The 17,763-nt window shown below is 47.2% G+C and overlaps 1 protein-coding gene across 3 annotated transcripts in view; it reads left to right on the top strand.

The window, feature by feature from the left end:
- The window catches only part of lamb2l (laminin, beta 2-like), a 171,607-nt gene extending 154,344 nt beyond the window's left edge, over positions 1-17,263 (top strand). For all 3 annotated transcript variants that reach the window (XM_060835294.1, XM_060835295.1, XM_060835296.1), the window contains 5 exons: positions 283-490; positions 3,486-3,627; positions 7,356-7,532; positions 11,763-11,922; positions 15,424-17,263. In XM_060835294.1, coding sequence (XP_060691277.1) covers positions 283-490; positions 3,486-3,627; positions 7,356-7,532; positions 11,763-11,922; positions 15,424-15,560 — 824 coding nt within the window. In that variant the 3' untranslated portion in view covers positions 15,561-17,263. The remainder of the gene's footprint in view (positions 1-282; positions 491-3,485; positions 3,628-7,355; positions 7,533-11,762; positions 11,923-15,423) is intronic.
- The last annotated feature ends 500 nt before the right edge of the window (positions 17,264-17,763 follow it).

Below are 17,763 nucleotides of genomic sequence, written 5' to 3'. Positions count from 1 at the left end.
GAGACTATGCCCTCTGGTCACAGACTCTCCCATGAGTGGAAGCATCCCCTCAACTTTGGCCCTGTTAAGCACCTTAAGAATGTGATATGTTTCAGTGAGATCACCTCTCATTCTTCGAAACTCCAGTGAGTAGAGTTGTGTGAGTAGAGTGAGTCTGTGTCACCTTTGCTGATAAGATAATCCCTCCATCCCAGGGCTCATCCTACCCACTGGTTGCGATTAGTAATGCTGGGGGGAGCTGTTTCAAACATTCTCTCTGACTGAATGTTGCTTGTTTCCCAGAGGAAGGCGCAGACCCAGAAAGCATTGAACTGTTGGCCAACATGGTCCTGAACATCTCGTTCCCTGTCAGCTTGCTGGACATTCGCAGGATCCTGCAGGACATTAAAGACACCATGGCAAACATCAAGGACGTCGACACAATCCTCAACGACACATCGCAAAATCTACAGCTCGCTCAGCAACTGCTCCAACGGGCTGAGAAAGTGAAGTGAGTGTTTGTGCTGTGTTCGGGGTGGGGAGAGGGAACGCAGGGTGAGGGGACTAGTATGATAGGGAGTGGAATACAACTGAGGGGCAGAATGGAGAGATACTGAGGGATGGGGAGAAAGAGGGGAGAGGGGGAAAGAAAGGGATTAGAAGTAAGGGAGGCAGAGAGGGAAACACATAAGTGATAGAAGGGGTGAAGCCACAGGGAGGAGAAGAGAGAGTGAGCAAGGAAATGCAAGCAAAGGTCATTGTAAAGGAGATCATCCCCGGGTGTCTGTACAGTATGATTGGGCCAAGGAGAGAAATAGGAGGGCAGCAATGCCTCTTGTGTTGAACAGCTTGTCAGAAATATCCAAATTATTTTCACAATACGTCTTCCTTTCTGTTCTTTAAAGCCCAGTTACACCATTCCCTTTCCTGCTTGCTCTCCCTCGCCTGTCCTCGGCCCGCCATGGTTTGTGTATGTTTGTCTCTGGGTTTCACTCTGAGTTTTCCCACCCTGTCTAGTCTCAATCCTTTACAGTACTGAGGGACCGCACTTAGGCCAAAGTGTCTGCACCAGTCTGCAAAATTCTGACCTCCCACTCATCCCATTTGGCCCACTGTGCTGGCGGTGGAAATGCAAGTGAATGTCTAAATGCTGCTTAACTGTTACCAGAGGATCTGACTTAGTCACTTTTTCAGACAGTGAGTTCCTCTGGGTAAGCACTGTCTCCTCAACTGCACTCTTACGCTTCTAAGTCTTATTGTAAATGTATCCCCCTGGTCACTGCCCCCACCATGCACACACGCTTACACACTCATACACGTGCGCGTGCGCGCACACACACACACACACACACACACACATTTCACGTGCACACACACACACACCCCTTCCTACCCACACTATCAATGTCCCTCATAAAGTTGTAGACTTCAAACAACAACCTTCTCATCAGCCCCTGTGTATCCAATGAGCAACATCCTGGGCAATCTCCTCTGCAGCTGCAAATGTGTTGCTGGTCAAAGCACAGCAGGTTAGGCAGCATCTCAGGAATAGAGAATTCGACGTTTCGAGCATAAGCCCTTCATCAGGAATAAGAGAGAGAGAGCCAAGCAGGCTAAGATAAAAGGTAGGGAGGAGGGACTAGGGGGAGGGGCGATGGAGGTGGGATAGGTGGAAGGAGGTCAAGGTGAGGGTGATAGGCCGGAGTGGGGTGGGGGCGGAGAGGTCAGGAAGAGGATTGCAGGTTAGGAGGGCGGTGCTGAGTTGAGGGAACCGACTGAGACAAGGTGGGGGGAGGGGAAATGAGGAAACTGGAGAAATCTGAATTCATCCCTTGTGGTTGGAGGGTTCCCAGGCGGAAGATGAGGCGCTCCTCCTCCAGCCGTCGTGTTGTTATGTTCTGCCGGTGGAGGAGTCCAAGGACCTGCATGTCCTCGGTGGAGTGGGAGGGAGAGTTAAAGTGTTGAGCCACGGGGTGGTTGGGTTGGTTGGTCCGGGCGGCCCGGAGGTGTTCTCTGAAGCGTTCCGCAAGTAAGCGGCCTGTCTCACCAATATAGAGGAGGCCACATCGGGTGCAGTGGATGCAATAGATGATGTGTGTGGAGGTGCAGGTGAACTTGTGGCGGATATGGAAGGATCCCTTGGGGCCTTGGAGGGAAGTGAGTGTGGAGATGTGGGCGCAAGTTTTACGTTTCCTGCGGTTGCAGGGAAAGGTGCCGGGGGTGGAGGTTGGGTTGGTGGGGGGTGTGGATCTGACGAGGGAGTTACGAAGGGAGTGGTCCTTGCGGAACGCTGATAGGGGAGGGGAGGGAAATATATCCCTGGTGATGGGGTCCGTTTGGAGGTGGCGGAAATGACGGCGGATGATACGTTGTATGCGGAGGTAGGTGGGGTGGTAGGTGAGAACCAGTGGGGTTCTGTCTTGGTCGCGGTTGGAGGGGTGGGGCTCAAGGGCGGAGGAGCGGGAAGTGGAGGAGATGCGGTGGAGAGCATCGTCGATCACGTCTGGGGGGAATCTGCGGTCCTTGAAGAAGGAGGCCATCTGGGCTGTGCGGTGTTGGAATTGGTCCTCCTGGGAGCAGATGCGGCGGAGACGAAGGAATTGGGAATATGGGATGGCGTTTTTACAGGGGGCAGGGTGGGAGGAGGTGTAGTCCAGGTAGCTGTGGGAGTCAGTCGGTTTATAGTAGATGTCTGTGTTGAGTCGGTCGCCCGAGATAGAGATGGAAAGGTCTAGGAAGGGGAGGGAGGAGTCTGAGACAGTCCAGGTGAATTTCAGGTCGGGATGGAAGGTGTTAGTAAAGTTGATGAACTGTTCAACCTCCTCGCGGGAGCACGAGGCAGCGCCGATACAGTCATCGATGTAGCGGAGGAAAAGGTGGGGGGTGGTGCCAGTGTAGTTGCGGAAGATGGACTGTTCCACATATCCTATGAAGAGGCAGGCATAGCTGGGGACCATGCGGGTGCCCATGGCAACTCCTTTAGTTTGGAGGAAGTGGGAGCCCATGGCAACTCCTTTAGTTTGGAGGAAGTGGGAGTCATGGCAACTCCTTTAGTTTGGAGGAAGTGGGAGATGGCAACTCCTTTAGTTTGGAGGAAGTGGGAGTGGCAAGTCCTTTAGTTTGGCCTGCTGTGCTTTGACCAGCAACACATTTGCAGCTGTGATCTCCAGCATCTGCAGATCTCATTTTTTACTCAATCTCCTCTGCACCCCTTCCAGTGCAATCCCATCCTTCCTATAGTGCAGAGACCAGGACTGCACACAGTACTCCAGCTGTGGTCTGACCAAAGTTCTGTACAGCCCCAACATCACCACCCTGCTCTTGGATTCTGTGCCGTAATGAATAAGGAGAAAACTATCCCATCTGCTTTCTTAATCATCTTATCTACCTGCCCTACCTCTGTCAGGGTTCTGTGGAAATTCACATCAAGGTCACAGGGGCCTGTCACAGGCTCCTCACCTCGCCCACTCATTTCTGTCTATTTTGATTTTTCTTGTGTTTTCCAGGAATCGAGCTGCAGAGGTAAATGGTGATGTGACTGATGTAAAACTCAATGTCGAGGATGCAAACTCCAAGCTGGCGTTAGCTGAGGAATCACTGCAAAAGGCCAGGAATAACACTGCTGCTGCTGAGGATTCCATCAAGAAGGTAAGTTTCTCGGTTCCAGTGGATTGTCGTGCAACAGGAATTGTTGTTCTGTCACTGAACTCGTAAACCAGGCAACAAGGTGCTTAAGATGTAGCTTCAGTTTAAAATTAGCCTGGAAATTAAAAGCTCAGCTCTGTAAAGGTGAGGTACTCTGATTATTGTTGAAACTTCACCGATATCCTTGTCCACTTGATGCCTTGACCAATCTGGATCCATATATAGCTGCAGCCCTGACAGCACGGAGACTGACTGAGGTCTGAAAAAAAAGTGATCAACCTGAAACATCACCGTTCTGTGTATACACGCTGTGAGTTTTAGAACACAGAACAGTACAGGACAGGAACGGGCCCCTTGGCCCATGATGTTGTGCCGAACATGATGCCAAATTAAATTCTTTCTGCCTGCCCTTGGTCCATATCCCTCCATTCCATGCATATTCATGTGCTTATCTAAGAGTCTCTTAAAATCATATCGTATCTGCCTCAACCAGCACTCCCTGGCAGCACATTGCAGACTCCTACAGCTCTCTGTGTAAAAAAACCTGTCCCTCACATCTCCCTTGAACTTTCTCCCTCTCCCTTTAAATACAACTTCCTTGTCCTAGATATTTTAACCCTGGGGAAAAAGATTCTGATCCCCAACCCTATCTGTGCATCTCATAATTTTATAAACTTCTATCAAGTCTCCCCTCAGCCTGCACTGCTCCAGAGAAAACAGCCTGAGTTTTTTGCAGCCTCTCCTTATAGATCATACCCTCTAATCCTGGGAAACCTCTTCTGCACCCTCTCCAAAGCTTCTATATCCTTCCTGGAATGTGGTGACCAGAACTGAACGCAATACTCTAAGTGTGGCCTAAGCAAAGTCTTATAAAGCTGCAACATGACATCCTGACTCTTGTACTCAGTTCCCTGATCAATGAAGGTAAGCATGCCATACACCTTCTTTCCCACCCTATCTGCATGTGTAGCCACTTTCAGGGAGCTATGGACTTGAACCCCAAGATCCCTCTGTACATCAGTATTGTTCAGAATCCTGCCATTAACTGTATACTTTTCCTTAACATTTGATCACCCAAAGTGCAGCACCTCACACAGATTACACTCCATCTGCCACTTCTCTGCCCATATCTACAACTGATTTATATCCCCCTATGTCCTTTGACAACCTTCTACACTATCCACAGCTCCGCAATTTTGTATCGTCTGCAAAATTACTAATACACCCATCTACATTTTCATCCAAGTCATTTATGTCTCTCTCAAACAGCAGAGGCCCCAGGACAGATCCCTGTGGAACACCAACAGTAACAGATCTCCAGCCTGAAAAACCCCTTTCCACCCCTACCCTCTGCCTTCTATGGGCAAGCCAGTTCTGAATCCACACAGCCAAGTTACTGTGGATCCCATGCATCTTAATTTTCACCATTTTCTGTTCCTTTTAATCACAATTGCCCCTTATCTTCCCTTTGATGTAGCCCAATAATTGCATCATTGCTCCCGAACAGGGTAACAACAGCCAGGCAAAAAACATCAGTTCCCCCCAACCCCCATCACCCCCCCTCCCCCTCCCCGGAACAGACAAAAGGGAAAACAAATGGTACAGTGAGGAGTTGGAGGGTTTCCCACTGGAAACTTTGACATTGCCAAATTTTATAATTCCATACACACTCAGAGGGTCATAGCTCTGGAAGGAACAGTGTTGACCCTGAGGATTGGTCTGAACAGGAGAGTGAAGGGCAAAGGGATGTGAGAGAGACATGAACAGGGATGATGAATGTGACTGGGTTTTTTTGCTGTGTGGGGTAAAGGCTGACACAGATTGGATGGTCAGGTTCAATGTTAGAATGTCTGTGTCCTTGCTTTGGAATTGTTATCAAATGGGCTCCACAATGTGGTTTAATTATCCCTTCATTTATTTTTAATATGTTGGACCTGGCAACTTGCCTCAGGGTGATATTGAGTGTGATCATTCTGTGATCAGTATCCCCCAGGGTCCCCTACCATCCATTTCCTCAACAATTTCCTGGTCAGGGTGAAATAAAGATCAAGGACGTTGTTGAATCTTGATGTTTCAGTCAGGCTCAGGGTCACAAAGCACAAGTTTACTGCGATCACTGCAATGCAGCCTGAAGCCACACTCCCCAGCACAAACTCTATTCCTGCTGGTCCAATTCCTCTGCAGAGCTACTCTCTGAGGTAGAAGCAGACAGGTTGACATTTCAGCATCCAATTTGACCTTGAGCTGAACATCCATCTCCTCTCCATCACCAACGCTGATGAATTCCAATTCCACCTTCTCCACTCCCTAACCCCTGCCTTAGTTCATCTACTGTAGAAACAATCATGAGAACCTTTGTTACTTCCACCTTCATTGCCTCCACAATGAGCTGCTGGCTCATATCTAACTCACTGTAAACCTCAGCTCACGGTAAATTCTGCAGCGTGTGGCTGAACGCACACCATGTTACTTTTCGCCCATCTCCCTGTGCTGCCCGGGCCCGAAGCTCCAGAATTCTCTCTCTAAACTGTTTCTGTCTCTCTCTCGCTCTCCCTCCTTCTCGCCCCACTCTTTCTCCCTTTCTCTCCTTCTCTCTTCCCCTTCTCTCTCTCTCCCATTCTCTCCCCCTCCCACTCCCTCAGTTTCTCTCCCTCCCTCCTCCAACCCTGCTGTTTCTCCCTCTCATCCCCACCCCCACCCCCACCCCCACCCCCACCCCCACCCCCACCCCCACCAGGCTCTCTCTCCCCTCTCCTTCTCTTCCCCTTCCCTGTCTTGCCCCTCTCTCTCTCCCCACTTTACCCCATGCTCTATCTCCCTCTCTACCAGGTTCGATTCCAGCCTTGGGCAACTGTCTCTGTGGAGTTTGCACGTTCTCCCTGTGTCTGCATGGGTTTCCTCCCTCAATCCAAAGATGTGCAGATTAGGGTGAATTGGCCGTGGGAAATTGCCCATAGTGTTCAGGGTTTGTAGGTTAGGTGCATTAGCCAGGGGTAAATATACAATAGTAGGGCAACAGGTCTGGGTGGATTACTCTCCAGACGGTGGGTGTGGACTTGTTGGGCAGAAGGGCCTGTTGCCATACTATAGGGATTCTATGAATTTACCCCCTCCTTAAAACCATCTCCCTCCCCCCCCCCCCACTTTTCTCTCTCTCTCTCTCCCTCTCTCCCTCTCCCCCTCTCCCCCCTCCCTCTATCTCTCCCCTCCTCTCTCCCTCTCTCCCTGCTCTGTCTCCTTCTCCCCCCCTCCCTCTCTCTCTCCCCCCCTCCCTCTTTCCCTCTCCCTCTCTTCCCCCCACCCTCTCTCCATCTCTACCTCTCTCTATTTCTCCCCTCCTTTCTCCCTGCTCTCTCTCTCCCTCCCTCTCCCTCTCTCTCCCTGTCCCCCCTCCCTCCCTCTTTCTCCCATTCCCCCTCTCTCTCCTCTCCTCCCTTCCTCTCTCTCCTCTGCCCACCTTCCCTCCATCTCCCCCTCCCCACCCCCACCCCCGTCTCACTGGGGGAGGCAGCTTAAAACCTGACCTCTTCAATTGTGCTTTTGGTTATTTAATCTAATCCTCTTTCGATGGCTCAGTATCAGTTTGCTTGATAATTGCTCCTGTAAAGGGTCTAGGAGCAGTTGACCCTGGTCAGGGCAGTCTGCAAACAGGGGATGTTGATTGTTGCTGAGAGTGTGATACCATCACCTGGAGAATTGTTTTGTAATGAACTCTATGCCTGTGTTTTTAGCTGGACACTTTTCTTAACTTGATTGAGAGTCAACTAATGAAAATGATGGAGCGATTTGAAAACCTGTCCACTGGAGTCCAGATGTTGGAAAATCAAACCATTGCCAACAGGAACAAGGCTCAAGACTTGCGAAGTGAAGTTTCTGCTATTCGAAAGAGAACGAACCGACTGCACAATGTGAATGTCTTCCCTAACCCTCTTCCCAAAACCTTGTCACGGTTTACCACCAGGGACAGAAGATGAATGTTGAGGGGAAACCTGTTAGTAACACCAAGATGGACAAAAAGTGTGAGACAGTGTTGTCGAGGAGAATGCTGAGATACAGGCTACTGGACTGGATGGGATGGAGGTTCACAAGGAGGAGGTGTTAGCAATTCTGGAAAGCAATTCTGAAAGTCCTCTGGGCCGGATAGGATTTATCCTAAGATTCTCTGGGAAGCCATGGAGGAAATTGTTGAGCCTTTGGCTTTGATCTTTGTCATCATTGCCTACAGGAATAGTGCCAGAAGACTGGAGGATAGCAAGTGTTGTTCCCTTGTTCAAGAAGGGGAGTAGATACAACCCTGGTAATTATAGACCAGTGAGCCTTACTTCAGTTGTGGGTAAAGTGTTGGGAAAGGTTATAAAAGATAGGATTTATCACCATCTAGAAAGGAATAATTTGATTAGGGATAGTCAGCACGGTTTTGTGAGGCACAATGGTTTGTGCCTCACAAACTTTATTGAGTTCTTTGAGATGGTGACCAAACAGTTGGTGTATCTCAGTAAGGCGTTTGATAAGGTTCCCCATGGTAGGCTATTGCAGAAAATACAGAGACATGGGATTGAGGGGGATTTAGCGGTTTGGATCAGACATTGGCTGAAAGAAGACAGAGAGTGGTGGTTGATGGGAAATGTTCATCCTGGAGTTCAGTTACTAGTGGGATACCGCAAGGATCTGTTTTGGGGTCCACTGCTGTTTGTCATTTTTATAAATGACCTGGAAGAGGGCGTAGGAGGATGTGTTAGTAAATTTGTGGATGACACCAAGGTGGGTGGAGTTGTGGATAGTGCTGAAGGGCATTATAGGTTACAGAGAGAAATAGATAAGCTGCAGAGCTGGGCTGAGAGGTGGCAAATGGAATTTTTATGCGGAAGAGTGTGAGGTGATTCACTTTGGAAGGAGTAACAGGAATACAGAATACTGGGCAAATGGTAAGATTCTTGGTAGTGTAGATGAGCAGAGAGATCTCGGTGTCCGCATGCATAGATCCTTGAAAGTTGCCCCCCAGGTTGACAGGGTTGTTAAGAAGTCGGAATGTGTATTAGCTTTTATTGGTAGAGGGATTGAGTTTCGGAGCCATGAGGTCATGCTGCAGCTGTACAAAACTCTGGTGTGGCCGCACTTGGAGTATTGTGTACGGTTCTGGACACTGCATTATAGGAAGGATGTGGAAGCTTTGGAAAGGGTTCAGAGGAGATTTACCAGGATGTTGCCTGGTATGGAGGGAAGGTATTGTGAAGAAAGGCAGAAGGACTTGAGGCTGTTTTGTTGGAGAGAAAGTTGAGAGGTGAGTTAATTGAGATTTATGAGATGATCAGAGGATTAGATAGAGTCGACTGTGAGAGCCTTTTTCCTCGGATGGTGGTGGCTAGTATGAGAGGACATAGCTTTAAATTGAGGGGTGATAGATATAAGACAGATGTCAGAGGTAGTTTCTTTCCTCAGAGAGTAGTACGTGCGTGGAACACACTGCCTGCAAAAGTAGCAGACTCCCCAACTTTAAGGGCATTTAAATGGTCATTAGATAAACATATGGACAAGAATGGAATAGTTTAGGATAGATTGGTTCCACAACATCGAGGGCTGAAGGGCCTGTACTGCGCTGGAATGTTCTATGTAAGCTAACGGGGCTAAAGATTAATTAGTCCCCTGGACCTTCTGGGATGCATTCTGGGACATGAAAGAAAGCAGCTACAGAGGTAGCAGGTACACTGGTAATAATCTTCAGGGAATCCTTAGATTCATGAAAAATCCCAGAGGATTGGAAAACTGTTAATGAAACAGCTATATTTAAAAAGGGAAGGAGACAAAAAAGAAGATTAATTATTAGCCAGTTAGGTTAACATGTGTTACTGGGAAAATGTTTAAGTCTATTCTAAAGAATAATAGCTGAGCATTTATAAATAAATAAATAACATGATCAGACAGATTCAGCATGGGTTCAAGAAGGGGAAAGCATTCCTGACAAATTTAGTGGAGGTCTTTGAGGAGATAACAAGCAGGATAGATAAAGGGGAAATGGCAGATGTAATAGATTCGGATTTTCAGAAGGTGTTTGATAAGGTGCTGCACTTTAGTTTGCTTAATAATAAGATATGAGGTAGTATACCAGCAGGACTAGTGAGTTAGTTTGCTAATAGTAGGCAGAGAGTTGGGATAAGGGGAGCACTTTTCAGGATAATAACCTGTATCTAGAGAATTGCCACAGGGATCAGTGCTGGACCCAGAGTTAGTTAGGGTATACGTTAATGGTTTGGATGAAGAAAGTGATTGTACTGCAGATAAGGTTGAAAGTAGCTGATAATGCAAGTGGAGAGGATGATGTGAAAAGTCTGCAGCAGGATAGAGACATGTTGAAGACTGGCTATAAACTTAGTAGCTGGCGTATAATTTTGGAAAATGTGTAGTGATGCACTTTGGCAGGAAGAACAGAGGAGCTGAATATTATTTAAATGTAGAAAGATTGCAGAAAGCTTCCAAACAGAACGATTTGGAAGTCCTTGTGCATAAATCACAAAAAGCCAGTCATCTGAGTTCACTGGGTAATAGGGAAGGCAAATGGATGTTGGCCTTTATCTCAAAGGGGGTTGAGTATAAAAGTAGGGAAGTCTTGCTATAAGTGGCACTAGTCAGACCACCACTAGACTATTGTGAACAGTTTTGAGCCCCTTAACCAAGAAAAGACAGAATGACATTGAGGACAGTCCAGAGAAGGTTCACTAAGCTGATCCTGGGGATGGAGGGACTCTCTTATGGGGGAGAGGTTGAGAAGGTTGGGCCTATACTCATAGAGTTTAGAAGAATGAGAGGTGACCTATTTGAAGCATAGCACAGATTAGATGTGGAAAGGTTGTTTCCCCTTGTGGGAGAGTCCAGAAATAAAGGGAATAATCCCAGAACAAGAGGCTGTTAAGACAGAGATGAGGAGGAATGACCTTCTCTCCCAGGGCAGTGAATCTGTGGAGTTCTTAACTGCAGTGAGCTGTCAAGGTGGGTCATTAATTATGTCCAAGTGTGGGATCGACATTTTGTTTTAATGAGGAAGGTACTGAAGGTTTTGGGGAAAAGGCAGGAAGGTGGCATTGGGGATTATCAGGTCAGCCATGATCTAATTGAATAGCAGAGCTGACTTGATGGGCTGAATGGTCTACATCGGCCCGCTGTGTCTCATTGTCTGATGCAGATAGGGTTTGTGCTGAAATAGGTGGCTTGTCAATACAGCTGCTAATCAACCCAATCAGTTTTCAGGAAATAGGTCTTTGCAAAGACAGTGGGGGGGATGTGGAACTCTCTCCCTCACCAAGTGGTCATGGTGAATGGATACATTTAGGGGAAATCAGACAGCTATTTGAGGGAGAAGGGAATGGAGGGTAATGCTGGTAGATGAAGAAAGATTGTACAGTGTAACTACTAACATGAGTTAGATGGGCCCAATGGCCTCTTTCTGTGCCCTTTATCCTGTGTAATGTGATGTCAGCCATCATCTAATTCTAAGAAGGGTGAGGGTGGATGATTGTCTCAGGATAAGTAACCCTTCCTGTCTCCCTCTGCTGCCAATGGCTGTGAGGTAACTGACCCAGGACATTCAAGGAGGGCCAATGTCATTGTTGCCATAGCGATGGGGGAGTTAGGAATGCCCACCACTGACCGTGTCTGGAGAGCTGCAGGAAGCAGAGAAGCTGGTCTCCTCACCCTGCAGCAGTGAACATTGTACAGAAGCCCAGGCCCACATTGGCATTCTGTCCTCATTATCTAACCTCCCCAAGGCCACATGGCTGCTTTAAGTATCCTTCAGAGGTCATACCCTCTGTCTGAGAACAAGCTGCTGTGAAAGGGTAATTCCCCACTCTCCCCGTTTGTTAATCTCAGCTCTTGGCTGATACCTGTCAGCGGGCTGTTTGTGGAAATCTCACCGCTAAGCCCATTGTCCAAACAAGCCATTTCCAACAGGGCCCCAAGGCAGTGTTAACATCCAGGAGGTTTTGATTATGTTTTCCAATCCTTTAAGGGTTGTGTGAAAAATAATAGCACACCGCCCCCCTGCCCCCACTGCCCCTCCCCAACGGGCAGTGAGCTCAGGAAAAGTGCTGTTGTTGCTTGTAGCAATTGTTTCTTCTTTTCTTTGCCTCTGTGTGTGAGTACAGAATGACCTGAAGGAGGTGGAGAGGCGTTATGAGGAGCTGAGAGACAAGATCAGCTTGCTGGGTAATGGTACTGAAGATGGGAATGAAAGAGCGAAGAAAATCAAAGAGGAGGCTGAGAAACTGAGAAACCGGGCGACAGACAGCCTGCAAAAGCTGAACGGTATGGAGTGGAGTTATCAGTAACTGCAGCTTACATTAAAAAGGGTCTTTTATGTTCCGAAACCATAAGACCATCAGAAATAGAAACAGGAATAGACCATTCAGCCCCTCGAGCCTGCTCCACCACTCAACAGGATCACGACTGATCTGACATCCTGACACCCCATTTCCTACCCTTTCCCTGTAAACCATGATTCCCGACTGATCGAGAATCTCTCTCTCTCTCAGCTTTAAATATGCACAAGGACTCTGTCCCCACAGCTCTCCGTAGCAAGGGGTTCCTTGCTACAACCCTCTGAGAGGAGAACATCCTCCTCATAGAGTCATAGAGATGTACAGTATGGAAACAGACCCTTCGGTCCAACGCATCCATGTCAACCAGATATCCCAACCCAATCTAGTCCCACCCACCAGCACCCGGCCCATATCCCTCTAACCCCTTCCTATTCAAAAACCCATTCAGATGCCTTTTAAATATTGCAATTGTACCAGCCTTCACCACTTCCTCTGGCAGTTCATTCCATACACGTACCACCCTCTGTGTGAAAAAGTTGTCCCTTAGGTCCTTTTTAAATCATCCCCCTCTCACCCTAAACCTATGCCCTCTAGTTCTGGACTCCTCCATCCCAGGGAAAAGACCTCTATTTATCCTATCCATGCCCCTCATAATTTTATAAACTTCTATAAGGTCACTGCTCATCATTAGTGCCCCTTTATTCTGAGTGAGTGATTGGATCTCAGGATGAATAATCTGGTGATTAAGACCCTGGGAGTGGAGGTTCAAATCCCACCACAGCAACTTGTAAAATATAACTTCCATCAACACATTTGGAACTGAAAGCCTGTATCAGTGATGGTGACCATGGAACTATTGTTTCAAAACCCCATCTGTTTCACCAATGTCCTTGAGGGAAGGAAAGTGCCATCCTTACCTGGCCCGGCTGACATGATTCCAGACCCCACAACAATGTGGTTGACTCTTAATTACCCCCTGAAATAGCTCGGTTGTTTCAAGGAGACAGCTCACCCTGTCAACAGCCAAGGGTTACTGTCTAGCCAGTAACACCCACATCCTATGAATGAATGTTAAAATAATCTCCATAGAATCCCTGATTAGTGTAGTGTTGGAAAAGTACAGAGTGTCAGGCAGCATCCGAGGAGCAGGAAAATCAACATTTCGGGCAAAAGCCCTTCATCAGGAATGGTGCGTCAGAAAAGTTTCCTGATGAAGGGCTTTTGCCTAAAATGTTGATTTTTCCCTGCTCCTCGGATGCTGCCTGACCTGTGTTTTCCTGTACCATCCAATCTTGACTCTAATCTCCAGCATATCTGCAGTACCCACTTCTGCCTCTTCAGAATCCCTATAGAACAATACACAAGCGACCCTCACTCTGCCCATGATGTTTTGCTGAAACATGATGCCAATGAAACTAATCCCTTCTGCCTGCCCTTGGTCCATACCCTTCCATTCCTTGCATATTCATGTGCTTATCTAAAAGTCCCTTAAACATCCCTATTGTATCTGCCTCCTCCACCGACACCACTGGCAGCGCATTGCAGACTCCTACCGCTCTGTGTAAAAGACCTGCCCATCACATCTCCTTTGAACTTTCCCCCTATCCCCTTAAATGCATCTCCCCTTGTACTAGATATTTCAACCCTGGGGAAAAAGATTCTGATCCCCAACCCTATCTGTGCATCTCATAATTTTATAAACTTCTACCAAGTATCCCCTCAGCCTCCATTGCTCTAGAGAAAACAACCTGAGTTTTTTGCAGCCTCTCCTTATAGTTCATACCCTCTAACCCAGGTAGCGTCCTGGGAAACCTCTTCTGCACCCTCTCCAAAGCTTCCATATCCTTCCTGGAATGTGGTGACCAGAATTGAATGAAAGTGTGGCCTAACCAAAGTCTTATAAAGCTGCAGCATGACATTCTGACTCTTGTACTCAGTTTCCTGAGCACACCTTCGTTACCACCCTATCTGCATTTGTAGCCACTTTCAGGGAGCTATGGACTTGAACCCCAAGATTCCTCTGTACATCAGTATTGTTCAGAGTCCTGCCATTAACTGTATACTTTTCCTTAACATTTGATCACCCAAAGTGCAGCACCTCACACAGATTACACTCCATCTGCCATTTCTCTGTCCATATATGCAACTGATGTATATCCCACTGTATCCTTTGCCAACCTTCTACTCTTTCCACCAATCTTTGTATCATCTGCAAACTTACAAACCCTCCCAACCATATTTTCATCTGAAGTCATTGATACATATCACAAACAGAAGTCCCAGTGCAGATCCCTATGGAACACCATTAGTCACAGACCTCCAGCCTGCAAATCATCCTTCCATCACTACCCTCTGCCTTCTATGGGCAAGCCAGTTCTGAATCCAAGTGGCCAAGTCACTGTGGATCCCATGCATCTTAATCTTCTGGATGAGCCTGCCAAAAGGGACCTTGTTGAAAGCTTTACTAAAATCCATGTAAACAACATCCAATACTGTAACCTCATCAGACACCTTCATCACCTCCTCGAGTAATTCATGTCACAAAGCCATGCTAACTGCCTCTAATTGAGCCAAATGCACATGAATCCTATGACTACGAATTCTCTCCAACAGCTTCCCAATCACTGATGTGAGACTCACCAGTCTATAGAGTGGAAGCAGGCCCATTGAGTCCACACCCACCCTCTGAGGAGCATCTCACCCAGACCTACTTTATCCCTGTAACCCTGCATTTCCCATGGCTAGCCCACCTAACCTGCACATCTTTGGACTGTCGGAGGAAACAAGAGTACCCAGTCAAAACCCGTGCAGACACGGGAAGAATGTGCAAACTCCACATGGTCACCTGAGGGTGGAATTGAACCCAGGTCCCTGGCACTGTGAGGCAGCAGTGCTAACTACTGAGCCACTGTACCACCCACCAACCCTAGTTACTGGTATTTCTCAGTCACTCTAATGACCTAGGCATTCCTGTGACTAACCAGTGACTGGCAGTGACCAGTGGGCACTGAAAGCTGTGTATAAAATATATTTGTAAGTTGGGTTGGTTGCTTTTGTTTTCTTTGGAACTATGTTTATATAACTTTGAATTTGAAATGTACCTAGATTTTTTCCTCAAACTTGTGCAATACCCTTTAAAGGGGTATTTACTGCATTGGTTCTTACTTGGTGACTGCTGTTCTCAAGGGGGTTAGACCGAGGTGGATGGAAAGATACCATGAGCACTATTTGAGGGAAGTCAGGGGAGATTTCCCCAGTGACTTGACCAATGTTTATCCCTCAATCAACAATGTAAAGCAGATTAACCGGGGCTCTGTTTGTGGCAGCTTGCTGTGCCCAATTCAAACGATTCAGAAAGATTCTCCATTGACTTGTGGGACTTTTTGGGCTGTTTTAAGGTGGTGAGATACTCTACAGAAATGCAGCATCGTTCCTCTTCTGACACTTTGTAAATTAATCATTCCTTCTATCTTCTTCTTTTAACCAGCTTTGGAGAAGAAATTTAACAGAAATAAGCAAGTGATGACAGCCAAGTTGGATATGTTGCAGGATTTGGAACAGAATGTCACAGATCTGCTGGAATACATCCGGGAGAGGTCACAGTATTACGGCTTTTGCTCATAACGGAGGCTGGGGCCGTCAGTAGATTCTCCTGTTTCTGTCTCTGATTCAGCTTCTGTTCCTGAATTTCTATTTGGCAGCTGCTATGACAGCTGATAGTGGTGCCTCCTCTCTGCTATTGACTGGGGTATGACTGGCCTCTATTGCCTCCCCACCCTGACGCCTGTGAAAATGCCCAACAGTCAGCTGTTGGGCTGCAGTAGGCATCGTAGCCTGTAGCCAGTTTCTACCTTGTTTCTTTGCTTACAGCTGAACCTTTTCCCAGACAGAAATATGTGGGCCCTGCGTTTTTGTTGATTGTTGTGTCTGTCACACATTGCTGTCTTTTTTTAAAATACAAACTGTAGTTTGAAACATTTGACACTGTTAATTATGGAGCAGAATTGAGTCCAGCATTCTCTTCAAAACCTGCCTCAAAGTGTCAAGTCAATTAGTGCCTCACAATTCCATTTGGCTTTGGTTTTTCTCCAGGGTGGTTCCATAACAGTGTCAAAGTCCACCCCACACTGCAGACTCTGCATTTCAGCCTTTTACATTGGGATAGTCCGGTGGTGCTGAATCCCTCTCCTGCCTGTTTAATTTGAACACTGAGTGGACAGTAGAGGACATTGCAGGTTACATTCTGTTCAGTGACCCCAGCCTGCCCTACACAAACTCACAGGCATGTACACCCTTCCCAGTGTTAGAGGACAGTCACAGGGGAACGAATTTAGATTAGATTCCCTACAGTGTGGAAGAGTAACCCACCAGACCCATCCCCCTCAACTAATGCACCTAACACTATGGGCAATTTAGCATGGCTAATTCACCCTGACCTGCACATCTTTGGACTGTGGGAGGAAACCCATGCAGACACGGGGAGAATGTGCAAACTCCATACAGACAGTCGCCCGAGGATGGAATCGAACCTGGGACCCTGGTATTGTGAGGCAGCAGTGCTAACCACTGAGCCACTAGGGGCTGGGAATATTTCATCAGTCCTGAGGGTGGTGAGTGGGGACTTCTGTCTCCCTGCCTCCAAGCAGATTTGATCCATTCAAGCTTCTCATCAAACCGGGCCCTTTAATTGAGGGAGGAGGCAATTGTTTATTTGGACCATCACACCCATCAAGTCTGATCGCAGCCTGTGGAATATGTGGCACATTCAACCAGAGGCCAATATAGCAAAGGTATATGTTACATAGAATAACACAGCACCGAGAGCTTGGCCATTCTGCCCAGCTCTGAGCTGCTGTTTATACTTTATGATGCTTGACTCTTAACTGCCCTTTGAAATGGCCGACCGAGCCACTCAGTTCAAGGGCAACAAGGGATGTGCAGTAAATGCTGGCCCACTCAGTGACGCCCACATTCTACGAACACAGAAAGTAAATCCCCTCTTTGATTTTCTTTGCCAACAGGCCCCTGGGTTTGTACAGGGACAGGGGAACTGAAATGTAACTGTTCACTTGGGGATTTCTTCTTGCCCTGTGTTTACTAATGTTTTTCCATGAGATAATATAAACCTGTAAACATCTCTCAAACCTTATCCCACAGCTCTCAGCGAACCTGTGGCATTTACTGCAATGAAAATACTGCTCTGTTACATTGTATTCAGGAAGTTGGGAGAGAAAGGTATTTGGTTTTACACATCATTGCAGACAGACAGTGGACTGCAATGCTCCAACCACATTAAACCATAAATAAAATGACTATTTTTAAATAAATGCAATGTTTCCCATTATTATTTACAAATTCAAAGGGTTGCACTGACGGCTTTTCCCCAAGGGGTGAGGAATGGGCTCGATTTTTGGGATGAGAAGCCAGACCGCTGTGAGATTAGACAGTGCGAGATTAGACAGGGGTCGGCAGAACTACAGGGAATTGGGTCCCATTGTAAACAGGGAACAAGAAAAACAATTCCAGGAATTAGGAATTCAAAATACTGGGAAAGGATCAACAAATTGGACGATTGTTGTTTCTGTTGAAGGCTCTGAAGTTTACTGAGGTGTGAAACAGGAAAGGAGAGGCTACCCTGTTGGGAGTTTTCTATAGGCCTCCGAATAGTTCCAGAGATGTAGAGGAAAGGATAGCAAAGATGATTCTCGATAGGAGTGAGAGTAACAGGGTAGTTGTTATGGGGCCTTTAATTTTCGAAGTATTGACTGGGAATACTATAGTTCAAGTACTTTAGATGGTTCAGTTTCTGTCCAATGTGAGCAGGAGG

The sequence above is a fragment of the Hemiscyllium ocellatum genome, chromosome 14 (genome assembly GCF_020745735.1).
Source record: "Hemiscyllium ocellatum isolate sHemOce1 chromosome 14, sHemOce1.pat.X.cur, whole genome shotgun sequence".
NCBI classification, from domain to species: domain Eukaryota; kingdom Metazoa; phylum Chordata; class Chondrichthyes; order Orectolobiformes; family Hemiscylliidae; genus Hemiscyllium; species Hemiscyllium ocellatum.
This window is presented reverse-complemented; position numbering and strand designations above follow the sequence as displayed.